At 46.9% G+C, this 22783-nt stretch overlaps 1 protein-coding gene across 1 annotated transcript in view; it reads left to right on the forward strand.

The window, feature by feature from the left end:
• CUNH1orf94 (chromosome unknown C1orf94 homolog) overlaps positions 1-16386 on the forward strand; it is a 44089-nt gene extending 27703 nt beyond the window's left edge. Inside the window, exons 6-8 of the mRNA XM_008829248.1 lie at positions 3733-3810; positions 7708-7904; positions 16101-16386. Coding sequence (XP_008827470.1) covers positions 3733-3810; positions 7708-7904; positions 16101-16176 — 351 coding nt within the window. The 3' untranslated portion in view covers positions 16177-16386. The remainder of the gene's footprint in view (positions 1-3732; positions 3811-7707; positions 7905-16100) is intronic.
• The last annotated feature ends 6397 nt before the right edge of the window (positions 16387-22783 follow it).

Here is a 22783-nt window from a genome sequence, read left to right on the forward strand (position 1 = left end):
GCTCCTCTCCAGCATGCCACAGAGCTCTGAAGCATGGGGACTTAGACCTGTGCAACCAGGGCTTTGGCTACCTGCTAGCCCAGCCCAATTCAGTCCAGCCCAGCCCAGCAAAGTCTGGAGAGGGGAGATGGAGGAGGAATTTGCTCCATGCTCAGCTGCTCGGCTTCCTACCCTTCCTGCTTAAGCCCAGTGTTTTCTCGTTCTTTTTTTTCTTTTCTTTTCTTTCTTTTTTTGGTCTTTTTGAGTCAGTTACAGACGAGGTTTGGCTTTGAACTCCCAGATATCTACCTTCTGCCTGCCTCTGCCTCTGCAGTGCTGAGACTAAAGGAGTGCACCACCATGCCCAGCTGTCTTCTCCTTTAACATGCTTGTGGCATACACATAGGTATTCTGTATTTGGACTTTTATCTTAATCTTAAAGGAGTTTCACAAAGAATCAGTTTTTATTTGGTTCTCAAATTTATTTGTTATAAAGAAATACTTGCTCCCTGTAGGTACAAAAAGTCTTGCACTCCACTATTGAGGTGGGAGATGGCAAAGGGGGGAATTAAAGTGCATCAGTTTCCTATTAGTAATAATATTTTAAAAAATATTTCATTTATTATTTTTATTTTATTTTATTTATGTGTATGAGTGTATTGCCTGCATGAAGGTAAGTGTACCTGTGTCTTGCAATGCCCACGGAGGACAGAAGAGGCTGTTGGATCCCCTGGAACTGGAGTTATGGACAGTTGTTAGCTGTCATGTGGGTGCTGGGATTCGAACCCGGGTCTTCTGCAAGAACAGTCAGTGTTCTTAGCTGCTCAGCCATCTCTCCAGCCTGGTAATAATATTTTTGCATACATCCCGAGAGAAGCCTTTGGGTCATTAACCCATGGCTTCCTTTGCTGGTTTTTCTCTCCTTGGGATTTGAAGCTTGCTTAATCACCATTAATTTATTCGCACACTCATCGGCTTACTCATTTCTATTTATTTATTTGTTTAAGTGATTTAAAAGACCTCTGCTCCATGCTTACTGTAGGCTGAGCACTGTGCTAAGTGAGGGAATTCAAAGGTAATGAAGAAGCTTGGAGTACAGCGCAAGTTCAAGAGCAAATCAAAGAGCAGAGGGATGTGCCTCTCTCAAAATGAGGAACAGTTGCACAATTTTATATAGTGAAAGGATATTCATTCTAAACGTATGCACGGAGCTCTCTGTTTCAGGCTGCGTTGCGATGGTCTGCTGGCTTGGCTTTTTGGAGTGTATGAGATTTGGACACATTTTCTGAACATGAAGGCCATTCCTTGTCTTCAGAGACACTGATGTTTGCACTGTAGGGCTGAGTGTGATGAGGTTTCCCAGCCTCTGCCCAGAAGTGGTACAGGGTCCCTGGCTGGGAGGGCCTGCTGGGTTCTGTGAGGCAGCAGAGGCACTGAATGGACCCGGCTGACGCTGGCAGTAGGAGTCGACCCTACCAGGTGGCGACAAAAGACAGCACCTCTGCCTTCTCTGCTTCTCACAACCATCTAGTGCAGGACAGATGGTCAGGAGGCCTGATCCAATAGAGAGAAGAAAGATCTGGAAACCAGGAGACTAGCATGAGGATTCTGCTGCCTCCACACTGTGTGGCCTTGGGCAAATTTATTAACTGTTCTGAGTTCCAGCTTCTCTCCTTGTGAGATGGATTTATCATATTTACAACAACAGCCTAAACTGATTTGTTTGTAAGGATTAATTGAGACTAAGCACAGGAAAGTACTCTTAAAATCTAAGTATGACAAAGATTTTTTTTTTTAATTGATATTCAGCTCTGGTTTTCCAAGAGAAGGGGGTCAGGGAGCTCAGCTAACCTTGAGGGGGACACAGAGGAGAACAGGAGGTAGTCTATCATGACCTCCCCCACATGTGACCTTAGGAATAAAAATGAGCCCCCAAATTCAAGTTACTTATAGCTCCATGATGGAGAAACTTAGAGATGGGAAGACAAAGTTCCCAACACCAAGCTCCTGGACCATTTGGAATAACGGCAGCTCCAGATGAAGAAGGGAGGCCGTGTGGGGAACATCTATGGTCTCAAGCAAGAGGAGAGATGCTTATTTACCCAATTTTAGAAAACTGTAGGGTTTTTTTTTGTTTGTTTTTGTTTTTTTGGTTTTTTTGAGACAGGGTTTCCATGTAGCCCCAGCTGGCCTGGAACTCACTATGTAGACCAGGCTGGCCTCAAACTCACAGAGATCCACCTGCCTCTGCCTCCCAAATGCTGGTATTAAAGGCGTGTACCACCGCACCCGACAAAAACTGTAGTTTTAGCAACTGGGAACGTCCCTAAGTCAGGCTCATACTAAGAAACATAGCATAGTCTCCTTCAAGGATGGAGCAGAGCTGGCCAGGTGTTTGCTATGGGAGGGGTTGGTGGAGGCTTGCTTGGTGTTCTCTGACCTGGAAGAGGTGGCGAGTTAAATGTATTAATCGGGTCAAAAGGGGGTAAAAACAGTAGAGGGGCCCTTAGCAACCTACCCATCTGCCTTGCAGTTCACTGAGGGCTAGGAATGGGTAACACCCCTGTGACCTAGGCAGTGGTTGAGCCGACAGTTGGAGGGGTCATGGGATGACCCACCCCTTGCAGCAGTTATTCTAGGTACACGTATCTTGTGTCTGTGTGTGGATACATGGAAATCCCAGGCCTTACTTTGACAAGAGTTGTGAATAAAATTTCCATTTCCCTTGGGCTAAGCTGCCAGAGAGCCTTCTGGAAGGAGGGGGCAGCAGGGGATGATGGACAGACCTAACATTTACAGAGTCCTTACTATGTGCCGAGGTACTTTCTCCTGCTCTTCCTCACGGTGAGCTACAGACACACACAGAACACCAGTAGCAGAAACCCAGATGAACATACGTAAAAGCACAGTTGCACATCTGTACACAGAAACACAGCTGTATAGACACAGGCACAATCACACATGCAGATATACTTAAGCATAGATTTAAATCAATATGCACACAAGGGGAAGTGTTGGGGACACCTCATATCTTAGGAAGGAATGGGCTTAGGGTATGGTAGAAAAGGTATACCAGGGCCAGGGGACAACTCAATAAAGTACTTGCCTTGAAGGCAGGAGGATCTGCGTTCCATCCCTAAAACCCAAGTAAAAAAAGCTGGGCAAGGTGGGGTAGGCTTGTAATTCTAACACAGTGGGGAGGAGGAGAAAGCAGGATCTCTGGGGATCACTGGCCAGCCACCCTAGTCTACTTGGTGAGCCCCAGGCCAGTGAGAGACCTTGTCTGAAAAAACAAGGTGGACAGCACCCGAGGAATGAATGACATGGAAGGTTGACCTCTAGTTTCTACACACGCTTGTGTAGACAATAGCACAGATAATGTGGTTATTTCTACAGGCTTTGCCACCTGATCACGTACACCTCTGAAGCTAAGGAAAAGAGTCTCAGGGGTGTAGTAGATTTCCCAGGGCCACAGAGCAGCCACTAAAGGGCAGATCTGGGCTCCAAAACATGGTCAGTCTCCAAAGCTCCTTTCCTAAACTCTTACCAAAGAGGTTTTGGAGTCTGTGGAAGCGGGGTTTCTCACATGGCCTGAGCTATCTGGTCAGGTCTAGGCATGGGAGGCATGGGAGGACCTCAATCCAGGCTGCAGATCTGGGCCTGTGAGCAGGCAGGAGGCTGCACAGTGCAGCTCTTGTATTTGAATTGTGGACCTTCGCCCAGCGTCTTGAACTGCTCTCTTTTTCTCCCTAGGGCCTGTACCCACAGCGGTCAACAAGAATACCCTATCAGCAGCCTGTGCACCCCCAACTGGGTTGCTACTCCAGACAGGTGAGCGGGTGACCTTTCTATGCCCCAGCTCCACGAGGACTTTTGGTCACATTGCCATCTTCTCTCTCATCATTACCCAGTGGTCACTGCCTCTATTTTCTGGCCCATCATTGGCTCCTGGGGACAGACACACATACCAACATGGGTGCCGAATCATAAACCAATGTCTTTACATGATGATAACAGGTGACATTTAGCAGAGCCCTTACTGTGTGCCAGTGCCAGGTGTTTCCACAAGGGCCTTAGCTGTAATAATTTAACCTTCTTAACCTACCTTATGAAGTATGCTAATGATGGGGAAACTGAGGCTATAACATTAACATACAAGTTAGGGTTTGCTGTGGCAACAAATAGCTTCAATGATGTAGACTGATTCAATAATGAATCTTAGATTCTTGCTCACAAGTCTTCCGGTTGGCTGAATGGGCTGTGGATCAGGTTCAGGCCTGCTCTCCTCTCTGCCCTTTGGGGCCTGGGCTGAAGATGTGGGAGCTGTTGCTCCTCTCCTGTTGGGTATCAGGAGCAGAAGAGACAACAAAGACACTCACAGTGCCTCTGGGAGCCTTGGCGCTAGTGCGTGGTGATGCCCACCCACTTTCCAATTGCCCAAAGTGAACCCACAGTTTTGCCTGGCATCTTCCTGCTGTGTGGGCTAGACAGTTCCAATATAGGAATACCCAGTTCAGTTTGAATTCAGGTAAATGATGATTAAGACTTTAGCATATGTCCTAAATATTGCACAGGACATATTTATGTTAAAAATACATTCATACTTTATCTCCAATTCAGATTCAACCTGGTGTTCTGTAGTTTTATTTGCTGAATGTGGCAACACAACTTGTAAAGATACTTCGGTATAATACCCCCTGTAAAGTAACGCAGAGCAGATCTGAGGCCTGACCTTGGCAACCTAGTATTCTGGTCACCAGGTCTGACACTCCTTGTACACAGATGAACAAAAGTACTGTGTCAGAATAAGGCATCGGACATGGTAACAGATACACAGAGAGAAGCAGACAGAAGTACAGATGGTGGGCTATGGAGATGGCTCAGTGGATATAACACCTGCTGTGCAAGCATGGGGGCCGGAGTTTTGATCCTCAGAACTCACATAAAGCCAGCATGTAATCCCAACATGCTAAGGAATGATGGGAGAAGGAGACAGGAGAGTCCCCAGAATCATATGGGCCAGCTAGCCTGGCATACACAGCAGTAAACAAGAGACCCTGCCACAAACAAGGGGGAGAGTGGGGACCAGTGCCCAAGGTTGTCCTCTGACCACCACGTGTGCGCCGTAACGCTTATGCACTTGTGCGCGCGCGCGCGCACACACACACACACACACACACACACACACACACACACACAGAGTGGACAAAGAAGTGGTATTGGATCTTGAGGCAGAAATGAGACACGAGGAAAGTAACTAACTGGGTCTGGAGACAGAGAGGGAGCTGAAGACTAGCCTGTTACATTCCCAGGCTGGACCAGGGAGTCCCACCCTTCCCCTGCAAATCACAGCTCTGACCTGAAATCTGCTAGTATGGTTTGGGAGGTTTAGAAAAGGGCCCACAGGTGCGAAGTCCTTTATTACCTGGGTCAGGACTGCTTAATCAGCAGTATGAAGTCTTTTTCATCCTGACTAAGGTAGAGATGTGAGCCTGTCTCAAGCAATCCCAGCCCCATCACCTCCATCCACCAACGGTGACCCTCCTCCTGGCTCAAAGTATCTTTTTAGGCAATTATAAACGTGCATATATTTGAAAAACATGATACAAAACATGGTGAAAATTTGAAAAACAGGCCGCCACTGTTGACTGGTTTCTTTCACAGCCTTCCAGGGACACCTATTTATATAAATATTTCTGAACAAATGCATTCTGGGCACACTGTTCTATGCTTTTGTCAGAGATGAGTGTATTTGGAGATGGTTCCAGAGCGCCACACAAAGCTCCATGTGCTGGCTTTGATCAGCCCTGTGGAATCATGGGCATATCCCTGAACAAAGCTTGTGTGAGCTCTAGGACTCACCTCTTCATTTCAGTCTCTGCCAGGGCCAGGCACTTCTCTTCCCACCATGGAGACCAGGGGTATTTCCTACCTCAGCCCCACAGAGTCTGTCCTGGGAGCCTCCTCCCTGTGACTCTCCGTGATCCCCTGGCACACTTGTCCTCTCAGGCTTTTGGTGCCCATGTCCAGCATCATGAGGCCTCGTATTCTCTTTTGGAGAATTTTGTCAAGGACTGGGGGAAGGGCTTGTCTCCCAGGGAGGACACAGCAGAGCAAGGCTGGAATAGATTCCAGGCTCTGGACCCCACGCTGGGGGAGGACTTAGAGACACTAAGCAAGTCTTTTTCTTTTTCTGAGCCTGTTTGGCTCCAAAACAGAAATCAGAAAGGGCCGCATTACTTGTTTTACTCGTTGCTGTGACAGAAAAACTGACAAAAGCAACCTAGGGAAGGGTTTTCTCTTGCTCACAGTCTCAGAGGACAGTCCGTCAGGGTGGGGAGGCAGGGTTGCAGGTACCTGAGGCAGCCGGCCCCAGTGCGACCACAGTCAGGAAACAGAGACCGATGGACGCTGCTGCTCAGTTAGTTTTTCCTTTGTCCTTGATTTATTCAGTCTGGGACTCCAGTGCATGAAGATGGAGCCACCACATTCAGGATGGGCCTTCCTTCCTCAGTTAAACCTCTCTGGAAACACATTCACAGACACACACAGGGGTGTGTTTCCTAGGTGATTCTAAATCCCATGAAGTTAACTATGGAGCTTAGCCATCACAGAGTCTTATCTCACAGAGTTTGAGGGTTTAGTGACAGCCCAGATGAGGGGTCTGCTGAGTTCAAGGCTCCATACATGCTAGCCCAAGTGGGTTCATGTTAGAAATGGGCGTGCAGGGTTGAGAGGGGGCCCCAATCCCTGGGACTCTAAGCTCTTATGGGTAGAGTGGAAATCTAGAAGTTTCCCCAGCTTTGACAGAAACTCAGCACCCAGGAGTATGGATGTGAGCTCCATGTGCGAAAAGGTATTCTGGTGTGTGCGCTGTCAGTAGTGAGAACCATTGCTTCTGATGCATGCAGGCCCATCACACCACCAGACTCCTGGTGCTCCTCTCCTTCCAGTCTCCTCCCTGGCCTCTCTTGCCCGGATTCATTCACACAGTGTAACCTGTCTTAGAGCTGGGGCCATAGCAAGGAATGAGAAAGATGACGTCCTTCCCAGTTCTCAGTAGACGTTTGCCCAGGTAGTTGCAGAAACCCCAGTGAATTCCCATCTTCCCCTTGGGTTGCTCCCACTGCACCCCTTTTTATTTTTTGCACCTTTTCCTGTACTGCCCAATATGGTAGCCTCTAGTCATGTGTGTCTGTTTAAAGTAATCACAGTTCAGTAAAATCCAGTCTTTGGCTCCTCATTTACTCTAGCCAGATTTCAAGAGTTCTGTAACCTCCTGTGGCTGGTGGTTACCACAGTGGATGTCTTCCATGGTGTGGATTGCTGCTGGGTGGGGCTGTCTAGGATTTGCAATCTATGGATGCTTCTGAGACAGGAGCCAGTAATATAAATCAAAGCAGCTAGAATTTTTTTTTTTTTTTAGCTAATAAAGGCATTAACATTGAACACAGAGCTTGGGGATGGTTATTGACAGAAAGGCAGGGGACAGGGAGGAGCATGGAAAAGATACTCAGCTGCTATTTCCTGCGTGCCCGCCTCTTTGCTCCTGTTAACTGATTCCATCCCCATACCATGTAGGTAGTGCTTGTCTGTTTTATGGATGAGGAACATGAGGCTCAGACACATAAAGCAAGCAAGGGGCACAGGAATTAGGAGGTGGCAGCCGGGATGAGGATCAAGGTTGGGGGATGGTGAACCTGTTCCTCTCTCCTCTCTGCCCTGCAGGTGACACCGTACAACCCACAGCAGATGGGACAACAAATTTTCCACTCTTCCTACACACCACTGATGAGCTACATCTCCTTCGTCCAGCCCAACTATTCGTACCCTCAGAGGACCCCTCAGAAGCTGCCCACCAATCCTAGAGACCCTCCCCCCATGACAGGAGATGGGCCTCCCTACCTCTTCCCCCAGGGATATGGGTGAGTCCTCAGCTGCACTGGGAGTGGGATCTGACTTGTATTCAGGCAGCTGTCAGAGAGGGGAGGCCAGTGGGGTGGCCTTCACACAGCATTTCTTGGTGCATGTGTCCCGTGGCTGCGGTGGGGTTGGGGTGCTTGTACCTGTGGCCAGTGGCAATGAGGACCTTGGAGGGAGCAGGTGTGGAGGTGAGCAGCGGCTGGGGTCCAGGAGGTTCTTTGAAGGTCAATTATAGGTTGCTGCCCACAGGCTAATTGCAGAACTGCAGCTGCCCAATCAGAAGCAAAACTACACTGCATGGGTGTGGAACTGGCCCTTGATGCACTGGCTTTACAATGTAATGGTTTGTTTAATGGTTTGCAGAGGACTTGGTTAGGTAATCTGCCTATGACTCCCACCCCCACCGGCTGCATCACGGAGTCCTTGCCAGGCTAACACTGCCCTTGATTTCCTGACAGGTTGGCGAAGGATCTTCCATGGCTTATCCACCAAATCCCCCCAAAAGTAGAAAAGTCTGGTGTGGCCTGGGTTTTTGTGAGGGCTCAACTAGAAGCTGCCAACACAAACTCCGCCGTTAAGCTGAAAATTCCACTTGGACTTTGCATGGTGTCGATTTGTGTTTGTTTTAACCTAATAACAAGTAACCTCTTATTCCAACCAGCCAAATCATCACTACTGGTGATATTGGTAGGAGACACCACATCATTCCGGTGGATTCACACTCCTAGGCAGATCATGGGGCATGTGTGCCCCACTTTTCGAAAGTCAGTTTCTAGGATTAGGACCAGACTCTCTAGGATGACACTGATTCCTGTCCTCCCCATTGCCCGGCACAGACCCCTCACACCGTGCCTGCTGCATGACCACAGACTCTCATCCTTTCAGTCAGTATCTTCTTGAACATCCTGTGAAAAGGGATAAGTGCTGCAAAGATGTTTTGGTAGTCAGATCTGTTTGGGGAAAAACTGTGTGGAGCAAAGATAGACAGATTTCTTACCCATTGGAACTCTCAGATCATTTAATTTCCTAGGGTGCATGGAAAATGTCAGAGGAAGTGGTCGATAGCGGTATTTGAACATGATAGCCACAACTTTTTATGCATCTTTATTTTCTCCTCTACGCCCTCCTTTTCTCCCTCTCTCTCTTTCTCTCTCTCTCTCCCTCTCTCTCGCTTCTCTGTTTTGTAGAGCACATCATAGCATGTTGTAAACCCTGGAAAACAGACAGACAGACAGACAGACAGACACACACACACATGAAAAGTATTGTGTTAATCTAGAGAGTTAATGCAAATAGCCTACAGGAAAATCATAGATGATAAAGCATACATCTATTCTTCAAAAAGTTGGGGGCTGGGGGCTAGAGAGATGGCTCAGGGTTAAGAGCCCCTTACTGCTCTTGCAGAGGACCTGGGTTTGGTTCCTAGTACCCATATCAGCTATCTTACAACCACCTGTAACTCCAGTTCCAGGAGATTCAATGTCTTTTCTATCCTCTGGGAGCACACGTATGCATATGGTATACATAAACTCTTTCTTTCAGAGAGAGAGAGGGAGAGAAAGAGAGAGAGAGAGAGAGAGAGAGAGAGAGAGAGAGAGAGAGAGAGAGAGAGAACAAGCTAACAGAACTGGGGAACAATGCGCTCTGGCAAAGTGAAGGCCATCCAGGTGGCCCCAGGCTGAGCAGGTCTCACTGAGAGGCTAGAGGAGGCATTCCAGACAGGGGAAGCAGGTCCTGCAGTGGGATGGGGCCAGAAAATCATGGAAATGGTCCCCTTGATTCTTTTTTTTTGTGGTACTAGGAATGGAACCTAGGGCCTCACACACCCGCAGCCCAGAAGGTGCCAGGCAAGCAAGAAAGAGTCTGGGGATAAAGGTGTGTGTGTTTGAAGTATTAGCTTTGTCCCTGGAAAGGGTAGGAAACAGAATTGGAAATAAGGATTATTAAAGGCATTTGGCTGCTAGGCCTGAGGATCTAATAAAGGCTTGTGCACGTCAGGGTGAAGCAATGAGTCGAGGGGAGAGCACAAGCGGCGAAGTGTAGTTTGGGGGGATCTCAACAAGAGGTTATCTTTCATCTTTCTGGAGGTGAGAAGGTATGAGGCAGAGAGATCCAGACAGACATCCTGCATCATGGCAAGTGCCCCCACAGTGCAGCCTTAGATTCTCCACTCAGGAACAGGCCTGCGGGAGAAATGACTACCTGTCCCAGAGAGCCAGGGGAGTTGTAAGCACCCAGGGCAGAGGCCTGGTCTCTGCATGTCTGTGGAGGGACAGGGGCATGACACGGAAAGAACAGGCAGGAGACCCAGGATGGAGCAGTCTAAGGAGTAGAAGTGACACTGGGGAGAGTAGGAGACATTGAGGCAAAGAGGAGAGATAAATGAAGAAAGGGGAAGGTGTTGGCAGGGTGGTGGTGGCCCCAGAGGCTGGGAAGACCAGAAGGACGGAGCCGGAACAGGGTGATGGGATACATTTGTTCATTAAGAAAATACTAACACGTGGAAAACCACCTAGCCTTCCAAGTATGAGACACCCATAAATCATAGTCCCAAATGAGAAGCAGATCTGTTTTGGTCTTTATATCATATGAATGTGCCCATCATATTACCACCACATCTGAAACAGATGAAGCATATGTTTATGGGGCACGTGGACCTGTGTTAAACTAGATTGCTTGAGAAAAAGAAGAAAATACTGATAAAGGAAACTGGGGAGATTGCTCAGTTGGTAAAGTGCGTGCCTTTCCACGTAAGCACGAGGACCTGAGGTTGAGTCCCAGAACCCACTAGAAAGTCAGGCACAATGGTGCACACTTGTAATCCCAGGGCTGGAGAGACAGACAGGTGGATCTCCTGAGCTCAGTGGCCTAGTCTAATTTAGGGTCCCAATGAGAGACCCTATCTCAAAAAAAAAAAAAAAATCAGCGGATGGTTCCTAGAAATGATACCCAAAGTTGACCTCTGGCTGCCACATGCATGCACACACATATACACACACATGTATGCATGTACACCTATGCACATGCCTGAAATCAAACACTTGGGAAGTGAGCTGGTAAGATCTTGAGTTTGAGGCCAACCTAGGCTACATGGTGATATCTTGTCTCAAACCAAACAAAATAAATCTGCTTGAACCTCTTTCTGTGCCTGGCACTGTCCGCAGCACTGGGGATCTGGAATGAACAAGTCGAAGTGTTTTCTTCTTTCATGGAGATCACAATCTAGGGGTAACAGAGACTAGAGGCCAACATGCACCATCAGATTCTGGGGAGAAGAGGCTGGAGACCCAGGGAAGGAATTTTTTTGAGACGAGTTCTCATGTTGACCGTGCTTGCCTCACTGTGTAGCCAGAACTCCTCCCTGAGCCTCTGAAGTGCTGAGTTTGCAGGTGTGCACTGCCGTGCTTGGCTCTTTTTTGTTTACTGGTCTTTGAAGCAGGTCTTACTATATTGTCCAGAGCTAGCCTTGAAATCACGGCCATCCTCTTATCTCAGCTTAATGAGTGCTAGGACTGCAGACGTGACCTGCAGTTACCTGGAAAGGGAAGCTTCTCCTCCTCTTCCCCTTCTGCTCCTCCTCCTGTCCCTCCCCCTCCTCCTCCTGTCCCCTTCCTCTCCTCCTCCTGTCCCTCCCCCTCCTCCTCCTGTCCCCTTCTGCTCCTCCTCCTGTCCCTCCCCCTCCTCCTCCTGTCCCCTTCCTCTCCTCCTCCTGTCCCTCCCCCTCCTCCTCCTGTCCCCTTCTGCTCCTCCTCCTGTCCCTCCCCCTCCTCCTCCTGTCCCCTTCCCCTCCTCCTCCTGTCCCTCCCCCTCCTCCTTCTCCCTCTGCCTCCATATTCTTCATCACAAGTCCTCACTATGCTGCCCAGGGCTGATCATTAATGTCTATCCTCCTGCCTCAGTCTTCCAAGTGCGGAGACTGCAGGCATGAAGCACCACATTTGTCTGGGAGGCTTTGTGAGCCAGGGTCTCAGTGCAATGAGAACGAACCAGGCATCCATATGAGGGAAAGGCACACTATGCAGAAAGACCAGCAATAGCTCCCAGGTGGGAACATGTGACTGAAGCAAAGGGAGAGGGAGAGAGTGGGCGGGCCTGGTCAGCACCAGAAGAGTTTTAAGACCAGGGCGATATCATGGAGGGCTTTGAATTGGGGAGAGCATGCTCTCATTTCCTGCATAGAACAGGTCATGTTGCCCAATCAGTGTATGAAAAAGGGCAGTGGGGGAGGGGGCTGATGCAGGAGAACAGGTCAGGCGTCTTCAATGCTGTTCAAGCAAGAGATACTTGTGATGTAGATGAGGGTGGTGCCTGTGGGGAAAGAGACAACTGAAATGATCTAGGATGTGCATTTGCTTGGGAGAACTGGAGGCACTTGATCCCAGAAGGAGGACAAGGGGAGCCATGTACAAATCCTAGGCTTCTGACATGTGCACCTGCTCGAGCCACAGTGGCAAATTGACTAGAGCAGGGGGTTATTCATAAGTTCAGTCTTGGACATTCAACTTGTTAGACAGATGAGTGGAGCTGTTGGTAGACAGGTGGATGTAGGCGTCTGCAGCTTGGGGTAAAGCTGGTGCTGGCAATGAATTGGGGAGAGCATCCAAATAAAGGCCTGGGATGGAATGAGATCACCGGGAGTGCACATGTAGAAGAGATGACGCCCAAGGACCCAGCCATGAGGCCTCTAGGAGGTAGAGAGGCTGGGAGAGGCAGAGAGACCAGCAAAGAATCTAAGAAGCAGCTTCTAGTGAACTACGAGCAACAATTGGAGTCTCAGGAAGAGGACTGGAAAGTAAATAGAGGAAGGAGTGAGGGATCCAGGGATGGGAGTGATGTAAAGTAGGTCAGGTACCACAGGATGGAATGCTGGGAATACCGGGCAGTGTGGTGTTGGGGACTTAGGAAGTGTGAATGGGACAAGCCCTGGTCGGAAGACCAGGCAAGGGAAGACGGATGCACGGATCCAAACGGAGAGTTTGATCTGGAAGGCAGGGATAGTCAGTGGAAACAGAGGAAAGATGAAAGGGGACTAAAGAGAGGAAGAAACAAGGGGCTCCTGTGCTTAGAGGAGGAGAAGGAGAGCCCCTCTGTCCTTCTGCCGAGTCGGTTTGCATGCTTTCATAAGGGCTGACAACCATGTCTTCTAAGCAATAATAAAAATGACAGTTTACTGGGGCGTGAGTAATAATTATACTGGAAACAGCATTCTATCAGGTGTCTCAGATAAACCAGGATGCATGCTCACCACATCCAAGGAGCCTCTGCCTCCTCCCCTCCTCCTCCTCCTCCTTCCTCCTCTTCCCCTCCCCTTCCTCTTTCTTCTCTCCCTCCTCCTCCTCCCTCCTCCTTCTTCCTAGGTTGCATTCCTTGGTAGCTCTAGTGCATACAGATTGCTCTTCCTCTAGGGCCCCTAGTGTTTATGTCTCTTGTCCTTGGCACTTGATCTGATTTAGGAGGTCAGCCTGGAGGAGCTTTATGGATGGGGTGTGGCAATCAGATACAAGATACAGCATGGTCAATCTGTTGCTGATAACTATTATGGATTTTAGCTTTTATTTTATAAATCAGAACAGAATCCAGTGTAACCCTATAATAATACCACTTTGTTTTTTTACGGGGCTGGAATTGAACCCAGGGCCTGCATGCTAGGCAAGCATTCTAGCATGGAGGCACGCCCCTAGCCCTTAGCTTTTTGAAAAGATCTCTTTTTTTTTTTTCATGAAAAATTGCCTATGGCTGACTTTTATTTTTATTTATTTTTAAATTTAATTTGTTAAAAATGAATTATTGAGAATTTTATACATTGCATATAAGGTGTTTTGATCAAATCCATGCCCACTCCCTCCCCTCCAACTCTGAAGAGGTAACCCTAAAATCTTTTAAGGACTAGATACAAGCTCCCAAATACTTTTGATATTTTTGGCCTTTGGGATAGAGTATGTTGTTAATAGGCTCAAGGACATGTTGCCGTATTTTGCTAAAAGGCCCAAGGAGATTGTGAGTTTTAGCCAAGAAACTGGCTACATTTCTTTGGGGTATTTTTACCCTAACTGCCTAGCCAATTCCTACCTCCTATTCTTATCACACCATCCTCTGAAGGGGTTACCCAAATTTCCAATAGGGAATAGGGACACAGACCGCTCTGGTTTCTTCCATGCTGAACAGGGATGCAGGGTGAGGCAATTGGAGTACCCCTTCAGTGCATCTAAAAGACTCCCAAATTGCATAACTCTTATCTCAAGGGGGGAAAGAAAGTCCTTGAATTGTGAATAGGAGATGTAAAGAAGTAAAGACAAGAGTAATTAGCATTACAAGTTCTAGACAGGGAACTAGAAAAAAGAAGAGGGCAATTTTCAAATGTTCATATGAGAGTCCATTGGAATTTCTTGACAAGGGCTTCCAAAAGCATCCCTCTATTGGATTCCTCCTCATTTTCCTTTTGTCTTCCAAGGCTGGACTCTAGAGTGATGGATTCAGGATTTGCTTTCAGGTATTTTGATAGCTGTTGGAGTGGTTAGAATCAGCGTCAGTTCCCTCTCACAGGCTTCTAGATAGGGGGAGAAAACAAATTTATCCATCATTTTAGAGCAATAGCTGGTTGTCTCCCTTAGCTACAGGTGGGCACTACAGGATTGGAGACCAAGATTTGAAGTCTTACATCTGAGCAGCACTTTCTGATTAGGAGCAAAGTCATCATTGAGAAAAATTGCCTAAGTAACTGTTTATATAGACTTAAGCCTAATGTCTAGGAAGTGTAATCCCCTGAACTCTTAAAGAAATATACTGATGACTTTACACTTTGGTTATACTTTCTTTTTGGGTGTTTAAGACCATACAGTTGGCCCATGTTGACGGTTGAAAAGATCTCTTATTATGTGGCCTAGGCCAGCCTCAAAGTCTTGATCTCCTGTTCCACCTCCCAAGCTCTGGGATGACAGGCAGGCACCACCACATCTAGCTACCATCACTTTCAGTCATTTATAATCCAGTATGATTTTTGAAAGAGAGAAAAGTGGGTGTGGTTTCTACAGGCATTCGTTACCTATTAGGACCTGGCTGCAGGGTACTGAGTGTGGAAGAGCGAGCAGCCCATAAACTATCTCTGCTCTCCTCAAACTTATTTTAGTGAGAAGGGAATGAAATATTATCCAAAGCCTTGCTGGTCCACGGATGCTTGCAACTAGTGAGCCACAGATACTGTTTATAGCTGAGGCATTACAAATTAGTGCTGTGGTCTGTTTCCATCACCCATTCCCTCCTGCATCCCTCCCCTTCGCAGCTTCATCATCTCACGGGAAGGTGCCTTGAACGTGACTCTCCTCTGTAATATGCACCTGTCCAACTGAGAAGTGGTGGAGAATCCCTGGATTAGACTAAATCTAGCCATTTGTTTGGCACAATTTGTATTGAGCTCAATTTCAATTTGAAGTATCCTAGCAAAACGGTGGGAAAAATTGCAATCAGATCCCAGAAGTCTGAGTCAGTTGTTCCATCCAGAGAGGTCAGGGAAGTCTTTGTGGAGGAGATGACCTTTGAACTCTGTTTTAAAGTATGAATGTAAGTGTGCTAGGAGGAAAATCAGGGAGGTGTGCAGATTTCTGCTTAGAAGCCCAGGCTCACATCTCAGGTCTTCCTTCCCTGAAGATCTAGCAGTCCAGCAGGTTCTCACTGTGTGATGTCTCAAGGTTATTTCTCTGATGAAGGTCGACATAAAGGGACTGGTTTAGTGAGATGCTGGTGAGGGGGATGTTGCATCGGGATTGTCCAGATTCGGAGATCAAGTGTCAGGACCAGCACTTTTCTGTGATGGTGCAGACTTTCCTAACTCACCTGGTCCTTTAAGAACAGATAGGGTGCTCTTGGGCATGCAAGCAAGGTGCTCAGATCCAGAGAGCTTCCTGCTTTGTGGTTCCTGCGTGGAAAGAGCATAGATCCCACAGACAGAGCTCTTAAAAGCTCATAGCAGTTCCCTGGACCAAGTGAGTGGCAGAAGCAGCCCTTCACTACCCCTCAATTGTGTCATTTTTGTATTTTACTTTCCTAGAGCCAAAGACTTTGTAGGGTCCTGAAGCTTCCAGTCTTCAAGCCTGTCATGGCTTTCCAACCTTTGACAGCCACAAAACTAATATATTATTTTTTGTAATGTCTCTTGTAACATCAGGAATTCCATAACGATATCCATTTTCCCTCTCTTTCAGTTTCAACTCAGCGTCCAGTGGCCCTTTGATGAACACCCCCTATTTTTCCTCCAGTGGGAATGGCATACGCTTTTGACTTCTTCCTTCCTCTTTTTGCACTTGGATCAGGGCTAAGGGTTCTGGAATTCTGGATTCTGCAACAGCATGGTGTGAAGTTTGGAAAGCCAAGGCTCCAACCAGGTCACTGACAGGAAACAGCAAAACCAGATTCATCTTCTGACCAACACTTACAAGCACAGACCCCTTGCGCATAGCACATGCCAGACACCCTCCCGTTCACACTTGATTGACCACACAGGCATCTCTACTTAGCTAACGTGAGTGATTTTTGTTTTTGTTGTTGTTGGTAAGATAGAAGTAAGACACTTAATTTTAGAACATTTGTATTTTATGATTAAACTAGGAGCTGCTTGAAATGGTGTGTGCCTCCTTTGTTTTTATTTTGATCCGTGTAATCGTAACTGCTCATTTCCCTCCATGAGACTCAACATTTCTCTAAGAAGGTGTCACAAACTGGGGTCTTTGTGGTGTGGCTATCTATACATGGGACCTCAGGGGTCCAAAGCCTAAGTGCTTATCTCCTTCCTCCTGTAATCCATGGACTTCTCAACTCTCCAGTGCCTGCATCCTGAGAATATCTGTGAGGCATTTTCTTGATTGTTGAGTGATGTGGGAGGACTCAGCCCACTGTGGGTGGTGCCATACCTGGACAGGTGGTCCTGGGTTGTGTAAGAAAGCAGGCTGAGCACAGGCCAGGGGAGCAGGCCAGTGAGCAACATTGCTCCATTTTCTGTGCTTTGGTTCTTACCGCAGGTTTCTTCCCTCAAGGATGAACTGTGGTCTGGGTGTGTAAGCCAACAAAACCCTTTCCTCCTCATGTTGTTTCTGGTCATGGTGATAGAGAAACCAAACTAAGACACTAACCAAAGAGACATAAGGGAGGAAGGGTTGACTTTGGCTGAAAGATCAAGGGTCAGTCCATCACGTATGGGAAGAATTGTCAGCAGGAACACACGAGTCTGCTGGTCACCTTACATCAACAGTCAAGAAATTAAGAGTAATAAATGTTTCATGCTCAGCCGATTTCTCCTTTTTATTATTTTTATTTTGTATATGAGTGCATTGCCTGCATGTATGTAAATGCACCCATGTCTTGCAATGCCCTTAGAAGTCAGAAGAGGGCGCTGGATTCCCCTGGACCTGGAGTTACTGATGGCTGTTAGCCACCATGTGGGTGCTGGAAATTGAACCTGGGTGCTTTGCAAGAGCAGATGTGCTCTTAACCATGGAGCCATCTTTCCAGCCCCACTAATTTTTCCTTTTCTAAATGCAATCTGGAGCCCCTAGTCCATGGGATGCTGTTTCCCATCCCAACGATCTAATCTAGAAAATCCTTCACAAACACATCCAGAGAGTTATTTCCAAGCTAATGCTAGATCCTGCCAACCATCCAGCTGCTAAGATTGTCCTCAAGTCGTGCAGATCCAGGCTTGGCTAGAGTTTACCACTCTCTCCTGAGCTCAGCATAGTGGGAAGAGGAGAGAATGCGAGAAAGAACAGGTCTCCCATTGGCTAGATCTGGTTCCTTAGCTACTTGGCAACTCTGACCCTGTCAGAGAACTTAACACCCTCCATAAATGAGTTCTATTAATGACAATGGCAAGAGTTGTGAGGATTAAAAGATAATGTAGACTCAGTGTAGACTTGGTTTTAAGATGGGGAAATAAAGATGCTTCTGTCTTCCTATTCCCGAAAATTATTTCCAAATAACAGAGCGAAAAGAAAAAAAAAAAAAAAACCCTCTATACTTAACGAAACTGGGGGAAGTTCATAACCTCACCTTGTACACAGACAGAAATGTCTGGGAGGGGCAGATCATGTAGAGAAACCAAGCAGCCATGGCAAGTGGCAAACCACGTTTCCTCACAGAGCCCCAAAGTCTCAGAAGCTGGAGAGAGCTCATGTGCTGGGCATCGCGGAAGGTGGTGTAGCTAGAGACTGATGAAAGCTGGGGGAGGGGTGATGTTGTGAGTAGCTCCTATCCCAGCCTCACGAAGACCAGGACCACGGACAGTTCTACGGGCACCGTGAGACATTTTCTCCGGGGAAACTTACAGGCTATACATCAGAGTTGTGGAACTGGGGGGATAGGTGGAAAATGGGGATTAAGTGAAATACACATACATGCCTTGAGGGAAGCAGCTAGGCTCTAATGAAGAAGGAGCTTGGAGAGTCTAAGCAATAAGCTCAAAGACCTTTGACAATCAACCCACAATCAATGCCCTCATAAATACCTTCTAATAAACTTTTAGGACTGGATACTTAATAGAAATAGATATTCTCCAATAAGAAACTTCAAAACAAAGGCAAAGATGAACTAAAAAGAGGCATACTATGATTTTGTAAGGGATACAAGTGAAGTCATTATGTTTAAAAAATGATAATTAAAATAATCTGAAGGGGCACAGTTTCCCTGCTCTCCTTGTTCAAATTTCAAGATATTATTTTCAGTGAAGGGTTAGGAAATTAATATCAGAGAGAGCTCATGGGAAGGAGAATAAGAAAGGACACAGGGTGCATTATAGAAGATAAAGGATGAGAAGAAGTGAGACTGAGTCCTGGAGACTGATGATCTGGCTGACAAGAACTCAAGAGCGATAGTAGAGCCGAAGACATTGAAGAAAAAAATGCAAAGCAATCTCCCGATGGAGCGGTCCAAACCAGTGCTCAGGAAAATGAATGAATAAGACTTCTACCAAGGCATATCCTTATGAAACTTCTGAATCTGAAGGATAAAGACAAGATTCCAAAATTTTTAAAAGGACCTGGAACATAAAAAATGTTCAAGAACAGGGCTGACACCAGATTTCTCAAGAGTTACATCAGAGAACCAAGAGGATTCGGGACAAAGTTGTCATAACTTTGAGTGGGAATGATTCCCAACCTGGAATTCCAAACCCAAACTCTGAACGCTGGAGGCAGAAGTTATTTTCAGATATTCAATCCTCAGAAACCTACATGTTTGCAGCTTTACCAGGAAGCGAAGGGAGGGCGTGGTCCACTAAAACTGATTTACCAAGAAAGAAAACCCATGCTCAGGGATCAGGAATCCAGGGTGAGAAGGAAGCTCGGGAGATTCCCCGGGTGATGTGTGGCAGACTTTTCCTGGGGTTATGCAACGCTCACGTCTATTCACCCCAGAATGGGAACCCACAATAGACCAAAATACTGATTTCACCAGTCTTGAACTTGGTGAACCCAATGAGTTTTTATTGGGATGACTAACAGGAACATGGGTGGAGGGATACTTAAAAGGGACAGGAGTGGTGCAAAAGCAACTGCATCAACAAAAAGTCCACCCCACACAAGTGACGACTCAAGAAAGCTGCAACCTTGGCGCTCTCTTCAGACTGCAGGCAGCTGGACACTGAGACTCTCTCTCTCTCTGTAGCCCGATTGATCAGAGCCTCCTCCTCCTCCAACAGCTGTTTACTCCTTTTTATACTGCCTGGGAGGGGCCTTGAGAATCTTCCAAGTTTCTGTTCTCCCAGACCTTTCATTTGCTTCCTGAGTCTCGTGGCCCTCCCCCCTCCCTCCTGGAGGGAACATTTCAATTCTGAGTAAACTGTCACACAACAGGTGAGGAAACAGGAAGGGATTCGGTCAAGAGCCACAAGGCAGAGGCCCACCCCTACAGATTGGACTAGGAAGTCGCTAACCTCTAGAAAGGCAGGCTGTCGATGAGGGCCTGGGAGGGGCCGGGAAAAGAAGATGGTAGATTAATTATTCAGGGTTGACTCTGGAAAATTGCATTGATAGATGTGACAGTTGGTAGAAGTGGGAAGACTTAAATTCAAACAGCAAGTGAAATGATTGTTATTGGCTCACCAGTGAACAATGCTATGTGGTCCTAATAATAAAAAAACTAGGATATGGATTTAAACAAAAATCTGTGCTGTGCTTAGAGTGGGAAGATGAAAAGAGAGGTGTGAATAGATCAGACGTCGTTTATCATAATAGGAAATCAGGAGGGAATATTCAAAATGGATGATCACAGAATTGCCTGGAAGTCGGGCTGTAGTTCAGGATAGCACCAAGGGAACTGAGGAGGAGCCTTCGAGAAGCAGGATGAGGTTGAGGGGGGTGGTGGGGCAGGAATTGCTCTTTCTTTAGTGGAATGTGCCATTTAAACTGTGTGTGGTGTGTGTGTGTGTGTGTGTGTGTGTGTGTGTTGTTTAAGGAAATGTTTTAGTTACTCTTCTGTTGCTGTGATAAAACACCATGACCAAGGCAAGTTGTAGAAGAAAGAATTTATTTTGGCTTACGTTTCCGGTTGGATAAGAGTCCATCACGGTAGAGAGGCCTGGCAGCATGCAGCAGGTGTGGTGGCAGAAGCCGAGAACCGAGTGCTCACATCTCCAATGGCAAACAGGAAACAGAGCAAGTTGGAAGTGGAACAACACTATAAGCTGTCAAAGCCCGCCCCCAGTGACATACTTCCTCCAGCAAGGCCACACCTCCTAAAAGTTCCTCGACTGCCCCAAACTGAGCCAGTAACTGACAACCAAGTGCTCAAATAGTTAGGCTTATGAGGGATATTATGATTCAGGCCATCACAGAAAATAAGTGTTTATTTAGGGAGGGAGGGAGGGAGGGAGGGAGAGAGAGAGAGAGAGAGAGAGAGAGGGAGAGAGAGAGAACACGTTCTGGTCTGGTGCTTGACATAAGATGATGTAAACAATTCCTCTTGAGTTTTACTGAGCTACTTCCTGACCTCACCTGAGCCCAGTGCCCAAGGCCTCATTCCAGGCTGCCTGAGAAGATTTTCAGAAGTCTTTATGATCTTGTTTTCCTTAGGAAATCTCTAGAGGATATTTAGCTAAGGGAGGGCTTGGCATCAATGCTCAACATTTTTCCAACATATTGCAATCCTTGATTCTGCTTACCTCCCAGGGGACCCCAGAGACAGTTGGAGAGTCATGGAAGAGGCATCCTGAGAGCTATCCTTGATTCAGGACGGCCCCCATCTTTACTCACTGAAAGCTTATTCTTTGGGATACAGCAATGGGCAAGACAGACACAGTGTCACGAATTTCTCTCTCTCTCTCTCTCTCTCTCTCTCTCTCTCTCTCTCTCCTTCGTGTCTGTGTGTACATGTGCTGTATATGTGTATGTACACGTGTGGGGGGGTGCTCATGCCCATGTGTGGGCCAGAGGAGAACATCTGGTGTCCCCTCTGTGACTATCTGGCTCTTACCCTTGATGCAGGGTCTCTTTTTCATTCAATTTTTGTGTATTTCATACATAAAATCATCTTTATACCCCCTTCCCCTTTGGTACCCTCCCATAGCCCCTCCCCACTGGAATTCATACATTCTGTCATTTGTGTTAAGACCTATTATGTAAAGTTAGTGTCCTGAGATGTCCCTCAGTGAAAGTTCATCCACCGGGGTTTAGTCACCTATCTAGAGTCTCTCCCTTCAAGCAGATCAGCTCTTCCTCATCCAGCAATAATCAGCTGCCAATAATTCTTCAACCAAGATTGGGACCTTCTGTTCGTTTCCACAGTTATGTGCTGGGTTTGCTACCTAAGTTTGCACGGGTCTTGTGCATTCTGACACCATTGCTGTAGGTCTGTATGAAAAGGGTCCTAGGCATCTGTAGGACCATTTCTGTATGGTCACACACCTCCTCCCTGGCTCTTACAATCTTTCTACCTCCTCTTCCTCAATTGTCCCTGAACCCTGGGTGGGTGGACCTCAGTATAGGAGACCTGTCCAAGGACCCACACTCTGCAGACTCACATTCTCTGCAGTTTGGCCATTTATGGCCTTTTGTGTTCCTGGCTCTCTGTTGCTTGAAGGAGCTTTATTGATGAGAACTGAAAGATGCATTAGTGCTCTCTTCATCCCTTGTTCTATGTTCCATGAGTCTTAGGTGTAGAGGTTGTATCCTGGATGTACCACTTAGGCTTGGGCAATTCACAGACAATCTCTAGAAACTCTTATACTAAGTGAATTAACACAGATTCAGAAAAACAAGGCATATGTCCTTTCTTGTTTGTGGATCCTAGCACCAAATCCTTATAAACAAGTGTCCCAGTCACCACCCATCAATGTAGCTTCTTTTTCAACAGAGATTATTACAGAGTTACACCACTGGTCACACACAGAGATACAGGGTACTGAATCTGGAACTCTCAACTTTTAGGTTACACTGGTGGTCAGCAAACCCCAGTAATTCTCTTGTCTCTACCTAGTACTAGGGTTACAGGCTCATGTGGCCATATCCAGCTTTTCATGTGGATTCTGGCAATCTGAAGTCAGATCCTCATGCTTGCTCCCCAAGCTCTCTTACCCACTGCGCCATCTCCACAGCCCTTGAATTTTTAAACATAGTCATTAAACTATCATTATTAGAGAAGGTGATGAGGTTATTGGAGGGATATCCTGGGTCAATAAGAATGTGTCCCCTCTTCCAACTTCAAAAAGCCACACAAGTGACACCTGTTATTTGAACTTTCTTGGCATTTTGTCAGGACCAAAATACCCAACGAAGATAAGGGAGGGAGGGTTGGTTTTGTCTTAGATGATTCAGTCCGCAGTTGCTTGGATCCACGAACTTAGGTAGAGAGCACTGTGGTGGTGGGAGTGTGTGGCAGATCATGACAGGGAAGGGCCAGG

The sequence above is a fragment of the Nannospalax galili genome, unplaced genomic scaffold, assembly GCF_000622305.1.
Source record: "Nannospalax galili isolate Female #2095 unplaced genomic scaffold, S.galili_v1.0 scaffold473, whole genome shotgun sequence".
Classification (NCBI taxonomy): domain Eukaryota; kingdom Metazoa; phylum Chordata; class Mammalia; order Rodentia; family Spalacidae; genus Nannospalax; species Nannospalax galili.